Genomic DNA, 12,666 nt, shown 5'->3' with positions numbered 1-12,666 from the left:
ATGTTTCAATTTTTGTGCCTTTTTCAACAAAAGAAAAATGCCATTCCTTCGAGTGGGCGGGCATATTTTTTTCCGGGTTGAGGAGCTTGGTGTGGTCAGTGTGCATCATTCACTGTCGCCTTGTAAATCTGCACTGCCCCCTAGGGCTTGGCATGAATACTACATTGTTTTCATGCGGAATTGCGACATTGCATATTCTCGGAGAGTTTATTATATTACCTGTGATTGTTTTCACCTTTACCACCAGCCCTGTCTTTCTTATATATTATACCCTCTGGTTGTCCTATGTCTCTGACCATTCTTGGGGGTAATGTAGTTTGTTTTGTGTAGCGATCGCAAATGCTAGTCAGTGACAGCCGACGAACACTTTTAATTTTTTCATTGATAACAAATCTTAATTCTATAATTTATTTACACTTTCCCCTTACTAAAGTTTTTTTTTTTCTAACTACAGAAAAGGTAACTGGCAGTCAGATACCAGTTTAATTCTTTTCAGGTCATTCATTGTCGGACAGAAGCAGCACGGCACAACGTCACGCGGAAAAATAAGTTAAAAACATTTACTTTACTAATAAATACTTTTTGTCCTCTGAAAGACCGTACCGAACAGAGGTTGCGCTAGACTTTTTCGTTGTCTGTCATTTTGACTGACAGGGTCATAAAAATCCGGTCATAATCTATTTTTACCCGTCACTTAAATTTTTAAAATGATGATAATGACATTGTGGTGACCCTTTGTTTGGCATAATTCACCTTCCGTACTTGTGTGTCCATTTGGCCGAGCGCATTAGCGGCTACGACACAGTCACATGACAGAGACACTTAAGAGCCGCGCGCGTTCCGGTGTAGGTTCACTATCCTCTTCCCCTCACTATCCACTCGCACAGCAATTCGAGCTAACAAGACTCTTAACATTGCATACCGCTTCAACATATTCAATAGTATTTAGTTTTCATTCATTTTAAATTAGTATTCTGTCCGAACAAGCTTAACAGAGAATCCACACCGTGCCACCACACATCAAGCAGATGAATATGTAACTTTTTCTCCGCAGTGACAAAAACAGCTGACTGTGGCCCCAGTAGGTAGGTAGCCTACCATATGTAGCATATGGAACAATGAAATTAACAGTTCACCTGCTGTGGCCTGAACGTAGTTTCACACCTTCCTCCTGGTGCGCATGGACTTGAATTGTGTGCCCGCTTGTGCAGTCCCTGTTTTTTCACCTCTTTTATCAACACCATCGTCGTTTGGGGCTTTTTGAAGAAACTTCAGACACTCAGTTGCCTTGACATTTTTCAGAGTAAGGCCAACGACGTCATGCATCAAGAGAGACAATAGCTAATTAATATTCTCACTCGCCACCCTGTGGTCTGGGGTGTGAATTGCAACCTGTCAAAATGACGGATGGACTTCATTTTTTTCCGTCACCGTTTTTAAAAATCGGTCAACGACGGAAAATATTCGGTTAACGCGACCCCGGGTACCTACCCAACAAAATGTTTACTACATATGAAATATGAATGGCTTTACCCTGGCTTCACCTAGCTGCCGTTAAAACGTCCGCGCAAGTTGATTCATCCTTCACATTTTTTCCTCCGAGTTTTGGTTTTGGGAAACATCCTTCATATGTTGTAATGCCTAGAGTCGTTTCTACATGTTCCAAAAAAAGCAACGTATGATTGGCATGTTCGTTTTTGAAAAATTCCCGGAGAAAAGTAGCAGAATTAACATTGTTTCTATGCGATAGCAGGTCTGTAATGTCCCACTCTTGCTTTACTTCCGCTTTACGATGCGACATCGCAGTCTAAAAATAGCATGCGGGCGGTACGCCATTCCAGCTCATCAGCAGTGTCTTTAAACCGAACCTTGGCGGCTTGCCAAGATATTGACTTGCTGCTATTTGACAGTTTGTGGTTGCCTCCTTGCCTTGGTTTTTTTGTTCGACTGCCTCTGACTGGGGTTTTCCCTTAGGTTTTTCACCTATTCTCCTATCTTTTCTCCCAGTCCAGCCCAACAGTGTCATGACCCCTAGCGTGCATTTAGTGCATAAAACATGGCGTGCTTCTTAGGTCAAAAGTCTGGTGACTGGGCTGGCCAGTCCTGGATGATCTTAATCTTCTTTGCCTTAAAAAACTTTGAGGTAGAGATTGAATTATGCAATGGAGCACCATCCTGCTGCAGAATTTGTCCCTTTTTATGGGTAAGAATGTAAAAGGCAGCTAAGATTTACTGATATTTCAGACTATTTATGTTGCCTTCCACCCTGCAGATCTCTCGCTCACCCCCAAACTGGATGTAACCCCAGACCATGATTTTGCCACCACCAAACTTCACTGTTTTCTGAGTGAATCTCGGATCCATGCGGGCTCCAGTAGATCTCTTGCAATATTTGCGGTGACTGTGGTGTAATTCAATGGAAGATTCATCTGAAAAATCCACCTTTTGCCACTTTTCCAGCATCCATCCTTTTGATAGGCTGTGGGCCTTGGCAAATACCACACGTTTTTTTAATTGTCTGCACCCTGAGAGATAAATAGTCTGAAATATCAAGATTTTTAACTGTAGATTTATAAATCAATGGCAGTAATATATGTGTTTCTAATAACCAATTTTAATATCAGAGAACAATTGTTGCATATTAGATCCTAAATGGTGTTATACTTATATAGCGCTTTTCCAGCTTTCACGGCGCTCAAAGCACTTTACACTATCTCGCCATCCACCTACTGGTGACGCAGCACCAGGAGCAATGCGGGGTTTAGTGTCTTGCTCAAGGACACTTAGATGAGTTCATCAGGGCGGAGACTTGAACCAACAACCTCTGGGTTGTGGGACAACTACTCTGCCATGCCATCTACAAGTCTTTATGTTTGTGGTTCCCTTTAAAAAAGCATTATCTAAAGATAGTCATGGGCTTAAGTAAATGTGTAATCTTAACCTTGCCGCGAACATCTAATTTTTATTAGCCGAACCATCGGCCTCATTTTGAAACAGTGCCGGGGGGTTTTGTTTGAAAGAAAGTAGTTGCTTATTGTCCTTTTTGCCATTGTTCGCAAGTACGCAAATGGTGTCAAGTTTTCACTCTACCCCGATTATAACCCGCTCCACACATCGCCTACCTCCACCTTCTTTTTCCTCTGTTGTATTTTCTCTTGGCAAATGAGCTCGTTACATTACTGCCAACTAGTGGATTTAACTGTGAAAGAGCAACAAAAATAAACTAGCAAACCAAACTCATACTGGCTCTAATTTTAGTCGAAAAATGCGACTATTCATGTTTTTCCTCTTCCCATGGAAGTGTAACCGAAAATAATGGAAAACCACTGAGTTATAGTAAATTTCTCTTGGAGTCAAACATCATGAAACAGAATTCTAGATTCTTACCTGAAAAAAATTGCAGCAGCTCGCGTGACCAGAAGTTGGTCAACTTTGCCTATTTGCGACAAGATAAATTAATTTCCCTTCTGATTATAGATTCAATCTCACATGAAAAAGGAGAATAATTTTTTTTTAGACCCCTGCAGGCGTCAAACAACCTGCCGGGATATAATTATCTCATTGCAATCAGCGATAGCGAATGCAAACAAGACGGGGACAATCACGACTCCGCATCAGTCGAGTTGTTTTTCTTCCTGATGACAGGCTGAGTGGAGGGATGTTTTGCATAATGCTTGTGATGGTTTTCAAATATTACTTTTCCTTCTTTTGCATAGATGTTACATTTGCTGCGAAAGGCTACTTCGATGCTCTGGTGAGGATGGGCGAGTTGGCCAGTGAGAGTCAAGGATCCAAAGATTTGGGTGAGTGTCTGACATCATACACTCTCAAGAGAGTCTAATCATGTTTTTTAGCACCTCATTAAATAACGCTGTTTGAGCTTTTTTGAAGTACAAACTCAAGGTTGTGTTACATTTTCTATGTTGTGAGGTTTTGGGGATCACTGAAAATAGATAAACGATTTTTTTCCGACAATCGTCTGGAGTCTGTTAGCCACATTAGTCAACTAGCATTTGGTCGTGGACATATGCGGTCATTAATATGAGGATATGATTTCACTTTTTGTCATTCTAAATACCTATTTAGTCAAAACTCACATATGGCTCACATTCTAACTGTTCCAGCATTAATAGGTGTTAAAATGCAAAAGACAAGTACTTTTCTTCTCCAGAAAGTTAATAATCGATTTCTTGAAACCATGTGAATTTCTGTGTTAAGCATTTGAATTGAATTGTGAATTTTTTGATAAAGGAAAATAGAATTTAGTAGAGAACTACTGTATGTGCAGTTAAAAAATAGTTCAATTTCACAAGTGATTTAACATTTTACAATTAAACAAAATTGATTGGAATGTTAAAAGTACATGTTTATCAAGGGCGTTAGGGACATAACACTACCAACGTTTCAGGATGCTGAAATTGTGCCCATGAACTTTTAAGCAACCTTTTTTGCGTTATAAAAGAAGTTCAGTTGTCTACAGTGGTAGGAAAAAAGTATCTGCACCTTTTGGAATTTCTGCATAAAATCACCATCAAATGTGATCTGATCTTCGTCAAAATCACACAGATGTAAAATGTAAAAGATGTCTGCTTTAACTAAAACCACCCAAACATTTCTAGATTTTCATATTTTATTGAGGATAGCATGCAAACAATGACGGGGGGGGGGGGGGGGGGGGTGTAAGTAAGTGAACCCTCTGCCTAAGGAGACTTATACTTTTACCAAACAATTTAAGTCAGGTGTGTGCCCGATCTCTGATGAGTGGTTTAAAGCTGCCCTGCCCACTATAAAACACACACCTGGTAAGAATTGTCTTGATGAGAAGCATTGTCTGATGTGCATCATGGCTCGGTCAAAAGAGCTGTCTGAAGACCTGCGATCAAGGATTGTTGATTTGTATAAAGCTGGGAGAGGATACCAAACCATCTCTAAAAGTCTGGATGGTCATCAGTCGTCAGTCAGAGAAGTTGTATACAAATGGAGAGAGTTTGGCACTGTTGCTTCTCTCACAAGGAGTGGCTGTCAACAAAAGATGCCAAGAGACACCAAGAGCTCAGTGCAGAATACTCAGGGAGGTAAAAGGAAAAAAAAAAACTGGAGTGTACTGGCACAGTCCAATATCTCTGCACACATCAGCTATATGTAAAATTATGGCCAAGATGGTGTTCATGGAAGGACTCCACGAAGGAACCCACTGTTGTCTAAAAAAAACATTGTTGCTCGTTTAATGTCCACAAAAAGGCACTTGGACACTCCACGGACGTTTTGGCAAAATATTTTGTGGACTGATGAAACCAAAGTTGAATTGTTTGGGAGTAACACAATGTCATGTGTGGAGGAAAAATGGAACAGCTCACCATCATCAACGCCTCATCCCCACCGTGAAGCAGGGTGGATGGAGCATCATGATTTGGGGCTGGTTTGCTACCTCAGAGCCTGGACAACTTGCAATTATTAATGGAAGACTGAATTCAAAAGTTTATCAGGATGTTTTGCAGGAAAACCTGAGGCCATCTGTCAGACAGTTGAAGCTAAAAAGAGGATGGATGCTGCAACAAGACAATGGTCCAAGACACAGAAGTAAATCAACTTCAGAATGGTTTCAGAAAAACAAAATACACGTTCTGGAGTGGCCAAGTCAAAGTCTAGACCTGAACCCCATTGAGATGCTGTGGCATGACCTAAAGACAGCAATTCATGTCAGACATCCCAGGAATCTGACTGAACTACCGCAGTTTTGTAGCGACGAATGGGCCAAGATTAGTCCTGATCTATGTGCCAGACTGATCTGCAGCTAGAGGAAGCGCCTGGTTGAAGTTATTGTTGCCAAAGGGGGCGCCACAAAATATTAAATGTGATGGTTGACCGACTTATTTGCCCCCTTCTGTCATTGTTTGCATACTATCCTCATTAAAATATTAAAACCTATAAATGCTTTGGTTGTTTTATTTAAGCAGGCACTGTTTTTTCATCTGTGTGATTTTGCCAAGGATCAGATCACATTTGATGATTTTATGCACAAATGTGAGAAATTCCAGAAGGTTCTGATAACTTTTCGTACCACTGTAGAAGTAATGTAGATTGTAAGGATGGAATAGACCTACCATTATTATGTGAATTATTTTCATTGTTTCATACTTACATTGATCCCTTTTCTCTTGCTGAATTTGCCGGTCGATTTCTTCCCCTCAAACGCACGTTTGATTGGCTGATGACTTGACCCCCCCTTCCCGCCACACAGACACACAGGTACACTCACATAGCCCCGACAGATTCATGTTGACAACATCCCGCCTCGTCCACCCTCTTTGAAAAGGAGGCCTATTACACGTTTTTCTGTTTGTTTTTTTTCCTCGGCCAGCAGCAGCTACAGTAAGTAATGTAAAAAGCCAATGTTGTGGAGGTGGGGGAAACACCACTAATTTTGCTACTGAAAGTCAGAATGATCACCTTGTTTGATGCAGATTCTTGACACCTGACAAGGTGACGATGCTGGAACTTTTGTTTGGTGCTGTTCCAGTGAGATTTACAAAGATGACTGCCTGAAAAAGACCTCAAAATTTCCTCTGTCCTTGATGATTTTGGGTTGCATGTCAGGCAAAGGCACTGGGGGGATGGCTGTGGTCAAATCTTCAATAAATGCACAAGTTTACACTGAAATCTTAGCTTTCTTATCCCCTCAATTGAAAATATGGTTTTCATTTTCCAAGATGACAATGCATCATGCCACAGAGCTAAAACTGTCAAATCATTCCTTGGAGAAAGACTCATCCAGTCAATGTCATGGCCTGCAAATAACCCAGATCTCAACCCTATTGAAAACCTGTGGTGGAAATTGGGGAAAAAAATGGTCCAAGGCTCCGACCTGCAAGGATGATCTGGCAACTGCATTTAAAGAGAGTTGGCACAAAATTGATGAAGAATACTCATCAAGTCCATGCCTCAGAGTTTGCAAGCTGTAGTAAAAAACAGAGGTGGTGGTGCTACTAAATACTAGAGATGTGTTTTGATTAGGGCTGTCAAACGATTAAAATTTTTGATCGAGTTAATTACAGCTTAAAAATTAATTAATCGTAATTAATCGCAATTAATCGCAATTCAAACCATCTATATAAATATGCCATATTTTTCTGTAAATTATTGTTGGAATGGAAAGATAAGACACAAGATGGATATATACATTCAACATACGATACACAAGGACTGTATTTGTTTATTATAACAAGATGGCATTAACATTCTGTTAAAGTGATCCATGGATAGAGAGACTTGCAGTTCTTAAAAGATAAATGTTAGTACAAGTTATAGAAATTTTATATTAAAACCCCTCTTAATGTTTTCGTTTTAATAAAATTTGTAAAATGTTCAATCAAAAAATAAACTAGTAGCCCGCCATTGTTGATGTCAATAATTACTTACACAATGCTCATGGGTGCTGAAGCCTATAAAATCTGTCAAACCCAAGCGCCAGCAGAGGGCAGCAAAACTCCATAAAACACAATTAACCAGTGGGCATTTCACAATACTGTCATTTAAATCTGTCTGAGCGGGGCAAGTGGGTTAATTGCGTCAAATATTTTAACGTGATTAATTTAAAAAATTAATTACCGCCCGTTAACGCGATAATTTTGACAGCCCTAGTTTTGATTGTTATTTCTTTGTTTGTTTCTCATGATTCCATATTCTTTTCCTCAGAATGGAGTGATTTCATATATATTTCCCTGCATTTGCCCTATAAAAGTAACATTTACTGACCACCACAATGTTTTTTATTCATTTCTTTTAGCGGTTCTGAATGCTAAAGCAAAAAAGTGTAGATGCATGTTATGCTGTTATATCGTCCCTATCAATGTTGAGGCCAATCCTACGCCATTGATGTTTTTGTTGATTAAAAAAAAAACTGGATCAGCAAAAATGTTGATCCTTGATTTGCCAGATTATAATTGGTGCAGCGTTTGTTGTTGTGCTTCTTGTTAGAAGTCCCTTTATCGAGCAATCCTGTTTCACCCTTTTCTTGGAAAACTCTGACCGCCGCAACCCGTGTCAATTAGTGCCTTGGGTTTGAGTTCGACAGCACCAACGACAGCTGCTCCATTTCAGAGCGCCTGCCATGTTCAGTCTGTGGGGAAATCAGCATCTTTGAGGTGAAGCCCCTTCTCGTTGATGTGCGAGCGCCTTTTTTTCCTTCTTTATTTTTGCTGCCGATGCATTTTCTGGTCGCGCCAGGGAGTGACGCGAGATCGCTTTCTGGTAGTTTTATATACAGCAAAAGGCTATCTTTCTACCTGGCTTGTGTAATCTTCAATATGCTCGTGTAAAAACGAGCAGCTGGCGCGTGATTGGACTTGCAGATACTTCATTGGGAGGTGCTCATGAGAAGAGTGAAAAATGATTCTGAAATGCCGCCTGAAGGGAACGAGCGTTAAGGAACAGGATAGTCGATGACTCACTCTACTGGACAAAAGACTCATCTTCTCCATAGCTTTGTTTTTCCCAAATAAGTGAATCACTGCACTTTTTTTCCCCCGTCCGACTGTGCAGTGCGCCTAAAGGAAAGAGAATGTATGTTTTATTTTCCAGCCACTGCCTAGTTCCCGCCTCGAGCTAGATAGCGTAACACAGCGATGTGCACAAAAGAAGGAGGCTTACTTTCCTGCTCGACCTGTTCGGGTTGAAATGGAGTAAACAAGAAGATACATACTGTGCGCCGCAGCACTGTGGCCTGATAGTTTGCACGTGTCTTTGACGCTAACAGTCATAATTAGAGTTGTTCCGATAATGTTTTTTTTGCTCCCGATTCAATTCCAATCATTCCCGATAATTTTTCCCGATCATATACATTTTGGCAATGCATTAAGAAAAAAATGAATAAAACTCGGACGAATATATACATTCAACATTCAGTACATAATTACTGTATTTGTTTATTATGACAATAAATCCTCAAGATGGCATTTACTTTATTAACATTCTTTCTGTGAGAGGGATCCACGGATAGAAAGACTTGTGACTTTGTATATTGTGACTAAATATTGCCATCTAGTGTATTTGTTGAGCTTTCAGTAAATGATACTGTAGCCCTGCCCAAATGCATGATGGCAAGTGGAACCATGACTGTGCGTAGCTCTACCAATTTATATATCTTCTCTGTGTTGGAAAATAACTAAGGTGTTAAGAAAAAGATCAATTGCTACCTTGCTTCCCCACATTGCTTCCCATGATATTTCTAATCGTGGGAAGAGGGATTGTAAGGCTTTAGCCAATTAAAATAAGGCTTAAAGGCTGCCATAATTCATTTTACACTGCATTTTATCTCTCTATATAGGTAAAACGGCGTCATTACAGATTGAGCGCGACAATGCGTGAGTGGATCGTGCAGCGCATGCATTAATTGCGTTAAATATTTTTACGTGATACATTTTTTTAAAAATGAATTACCGCTGTTATCGGGATAAATTTGATAACCCTCCCTTAAGCCTAAACTTAAGACTCTGGATGAGTGTAACATATTATGTCTGTAGAGTTAAATACAATTAGAAAACGATTTAATTAAAATATATATATGTTAAAAAAAGGCATGGCCGATATTTTTTTGCCGATTCCGATACTTTGACGTGATGGGACCCGATCGTTCAGCATCCCGATCGATCGGGTCCCATCGATCGGGACATCTCTAGTCATAATACATACAGTGCGGCAAATAAGTATTTCGTCAACCACTAATTGTGCAAGTTCTCCCACTTGAAAATATTAGAGAGGCCTGTAACTGTCAACATGGGTAAACCTCAACCATGAGAGACAGAACGTGGAAAAAAAACAGAAAATCACATTGTTTGATTTTTAAAGAATTTATTTGCAAATCATGGTGGAAAATAAGTATTTGGTCAATACCAAAAGTTCATCTCAATACTTTGTTATGTACCCTTTGTTGGCAATAACGGAGGCCAAACGTTTTCTGTAACTCTTCACAAGCTTTTCACACACTGTTGCTGGTATTTTGGCCCATTCCTCCATGCAGGTCTCCTCTAGAGCAGTGATATTTGGGGGCTGTCGATGGGCAACACGGACTTTCAACTCCCTCCACAGATTTTCTATGGGGTTGAGATCTGGAGACGGGCAAGGCCACTCCAGGACCTTGAAATGCTTCTTATGAAGCCACTCCTTTGTTGCCTTGGCTGTGTGTTTGGGATCATTGTCATGCTGAAAGACCCAGCCATGTCGCATCTTCAATGCCCTTGCTGATGGAAGGAGATTTTCACTCAAAATCTCTCGATACATGGCCCCATTCATTCTTTCCTTTACACAGATCAGTCATCCTGGTCCCTTTGCAGAAAAACGGCCCCAAAGCATGATGTTTCCACCCCCATGCTTCACAGTGGGTATGGTGTTCTTCGGATGAAATTCAGTATTCTTTCTCCTCCAAACATGAGAACCTATGTTTCTACCAAAAAGTTCCATTTTGGTTTCATCTGACCATAACACATTCTCCCAGTCCTCTTCTAGATCATCCAAATGCTCTCTAGCGAACCGCAGACGAGCCTGGACGTGTACTTTCTTCAGCAGGGGGACACGTCTGGCAGTGCAGGATTTGAGTTCCTGGCGGCGCATTATGTTACTGATAGTAGCCTTTGTTACTGTGCTCCCAGCTCTCTGTAGGTCATTCACCAAGTCCCCCCGTGTGGTTCTGGGATTTTTGCTCACCGTTCTTGTTATCATTTTGACGTCACCAAGTGAGATCTTGCATAGAGCCCCAGATCGAGGGAAATTATCAGTGGTCTTGTTTGTCTTTCATTTTCTAATAATTGCTCCTTCCCAGTCTTCCCAGCCTGGTGCAGGTCTACAATTTTCTCTGGTGTCCTTCAACAGCTCTTTGGTCTTGGCCATAGTGGAGATGGAGTGTGACTGACCGAGATTGTGGACCAGTGTCTTTTATACCAATAATGAGTTAAAACAGATGCCATTAAAACAGGTAACGAGTGAAGCCTCGTTAGACCTCGTTAGAAGAAGTTAGACCTCTTTGACAGCCAGAAATCTTGCTTGTTTGTAGGTGATCAAATACTTATTTTCCACTCTAATTTGGTAATAAATTCTTTAAAAATCAAACAATGTGATTTTCTGTTTTTTTCCACATTCTGGCTCTCATGGTTGAGGTTTACCCATGTTGACAATTACAGGCCTCTGTAATCTTTTCAAGTAGGAGAACTTGCACAATTGGTGTTTGACTAAATACTTATTTGCCCCACTGTCCATATTTGGTTCACCAAATACTTTAAAGTGAGTTAAATATATTGACGCTTAAAAAAAAGTGTGTACTTAAAGGGGAAGTTTGGAATTTTTGACATGACGCTTAATTTTCGAGTTAGCGGGGGTTTAATTAGTTGGTCGAGTTGGTTTCAACAAATTGCTTGCAGTTTGTTAGTTATTGATGGTAGCTTTGCATCTAATTCAAAAGCAACCGTTTATGTTAGGCCATTTTTTTCTCAATGGCGTTTCTTGGGCCATCGGCACCGTTCAAGTCCCGGAATTCTCGTGCGACGTCGGGAATCTTTTGAATGACCCCCCCCCCCCTCAAAAATTACTGGTCGCGCCAAAAAAGTGGGGGGAAAAAAGTTTTTTAATGTATGTGGTCTAGGGCTGCAGCTATCGATTATTTTAGTAGTTGATTAATCGATAAACTAGTTAGTTCGAATAATCGAGTAATCGGATAAGGAACATGAAAAATGAAAATACCTGAGCTGAGCCTCAAACGGTATTAAAAAAAAACAAACAAAAAAAACAGAGGATCTATGTACCACAAAAGAACAATTGGCTAACTCACAGAGCAAAAGTCCGCTAGCTTAAACTTTATGAAGTGCAAACTTTTTTTTATTTTATTTTTTTACAATGCTCTTAATGGTTCAGACATATATTCCCACAAAAAATGGCTAAATATATCTATAAACTAAATTATGAATGCATTAAAAAACATTAGCTCAAACAAAAGCTTAGCTTATGTTGGTCTTAACAGGGAGCAGTTAGATTCAGCCATTTGAAATGAGGCAGACCAGAGGGCAGTGTATCCACCCCTAGCAATAAAACTAAATGCAAACACTTTAAAAATAAACCATTACAACGCCACTGTAATAAAACGATTACTCGAGGCAATAAAATTTAATTCAAATATTTTTTCTTATCGAATCCTCGAGTTAATCAATTAGTCATTGCAGCACTAATCTAGTACTATTTTTATCCGATTCACATGAATCATACATCCCCCATAATTCGCCAGAATCCTTTCCATTCGTTTCTGATGGGATGCCATTGCCATGTACGTCGTTCCATTCATTCCTAATGGCCAAAATTTCCCATTCATTTTCAATGGCAGAAAAACATGGGTGGTTATGATTTTTGGCCCAAAAATTACCATTACGGCCCGTTGACATTCAACTGGTGCCCAAGTAAGTCGATGCCATTCACGGCGATGTACGTAGATGCCATGGTCGGCCATTCACCTCAATGCCATTGACGGCGATGTACGTCGATGCCCACTGACAGCCATGTATGTTGATTTTGTCGATGCCAATGTACTTGGATTCCATTGGCGGCCATGCACGTCCATGCCATTGGCGGCTATGTAGGTCCTTGCCAATGACGGCCATGTAAGTCGATGCCGTTGTACTTGGATTC

The 12,666-nt window shown here is 40.3% G+C and overlaps 1 protein-coding gene across 6 annotated transcripts in view; it reads left to right on the top strand.

The window, feature by feature from the left end:
- Positions 1 to 12,666, top strand: part of baiap2a (BAR/IMD domain containing adaptor protein 2a) — a 200,922-nt gene that overhangs the window by 92,520 nt on the left and 95,736 nt on the right. For all 6 annotated transcript variants that reach the window (XM_057817139.1, XM_057817137.1, XM_057817136.1 and 3 more), the window contains exon 4: positions 3,717 to 3,803. In XM_057817139.1, the coding sequence (XP_057673122.1) occupies positions 3,717 to 3,803 (87 nt within the window). The remainder of the gene's footprint in view (positions 1 to 3,716; positions 3,804 to 12,666) is intronic.

The sequence above is a fragment of the Corythoichthys intestinalis genome, chromosome 16 (genome assembly GCF_030265065.1).
Source record: "Corythoichthys intestinalis isolate RoL2023-P3 chromosome 16, ASM3026506v1, whole genome shotgun sequence".
Lineage (NCBI taxonomy): Eukaryota > Metazoa > Chordata > Actinopteri > Syngnathiformes > Syngnathidae > Corythoichthys > Corythoichthys intestinalis.
Note: the sequence above shows the minus strand (reverse complement) of the source record. Positions and strands in the feature narration are given on the sequence as shown.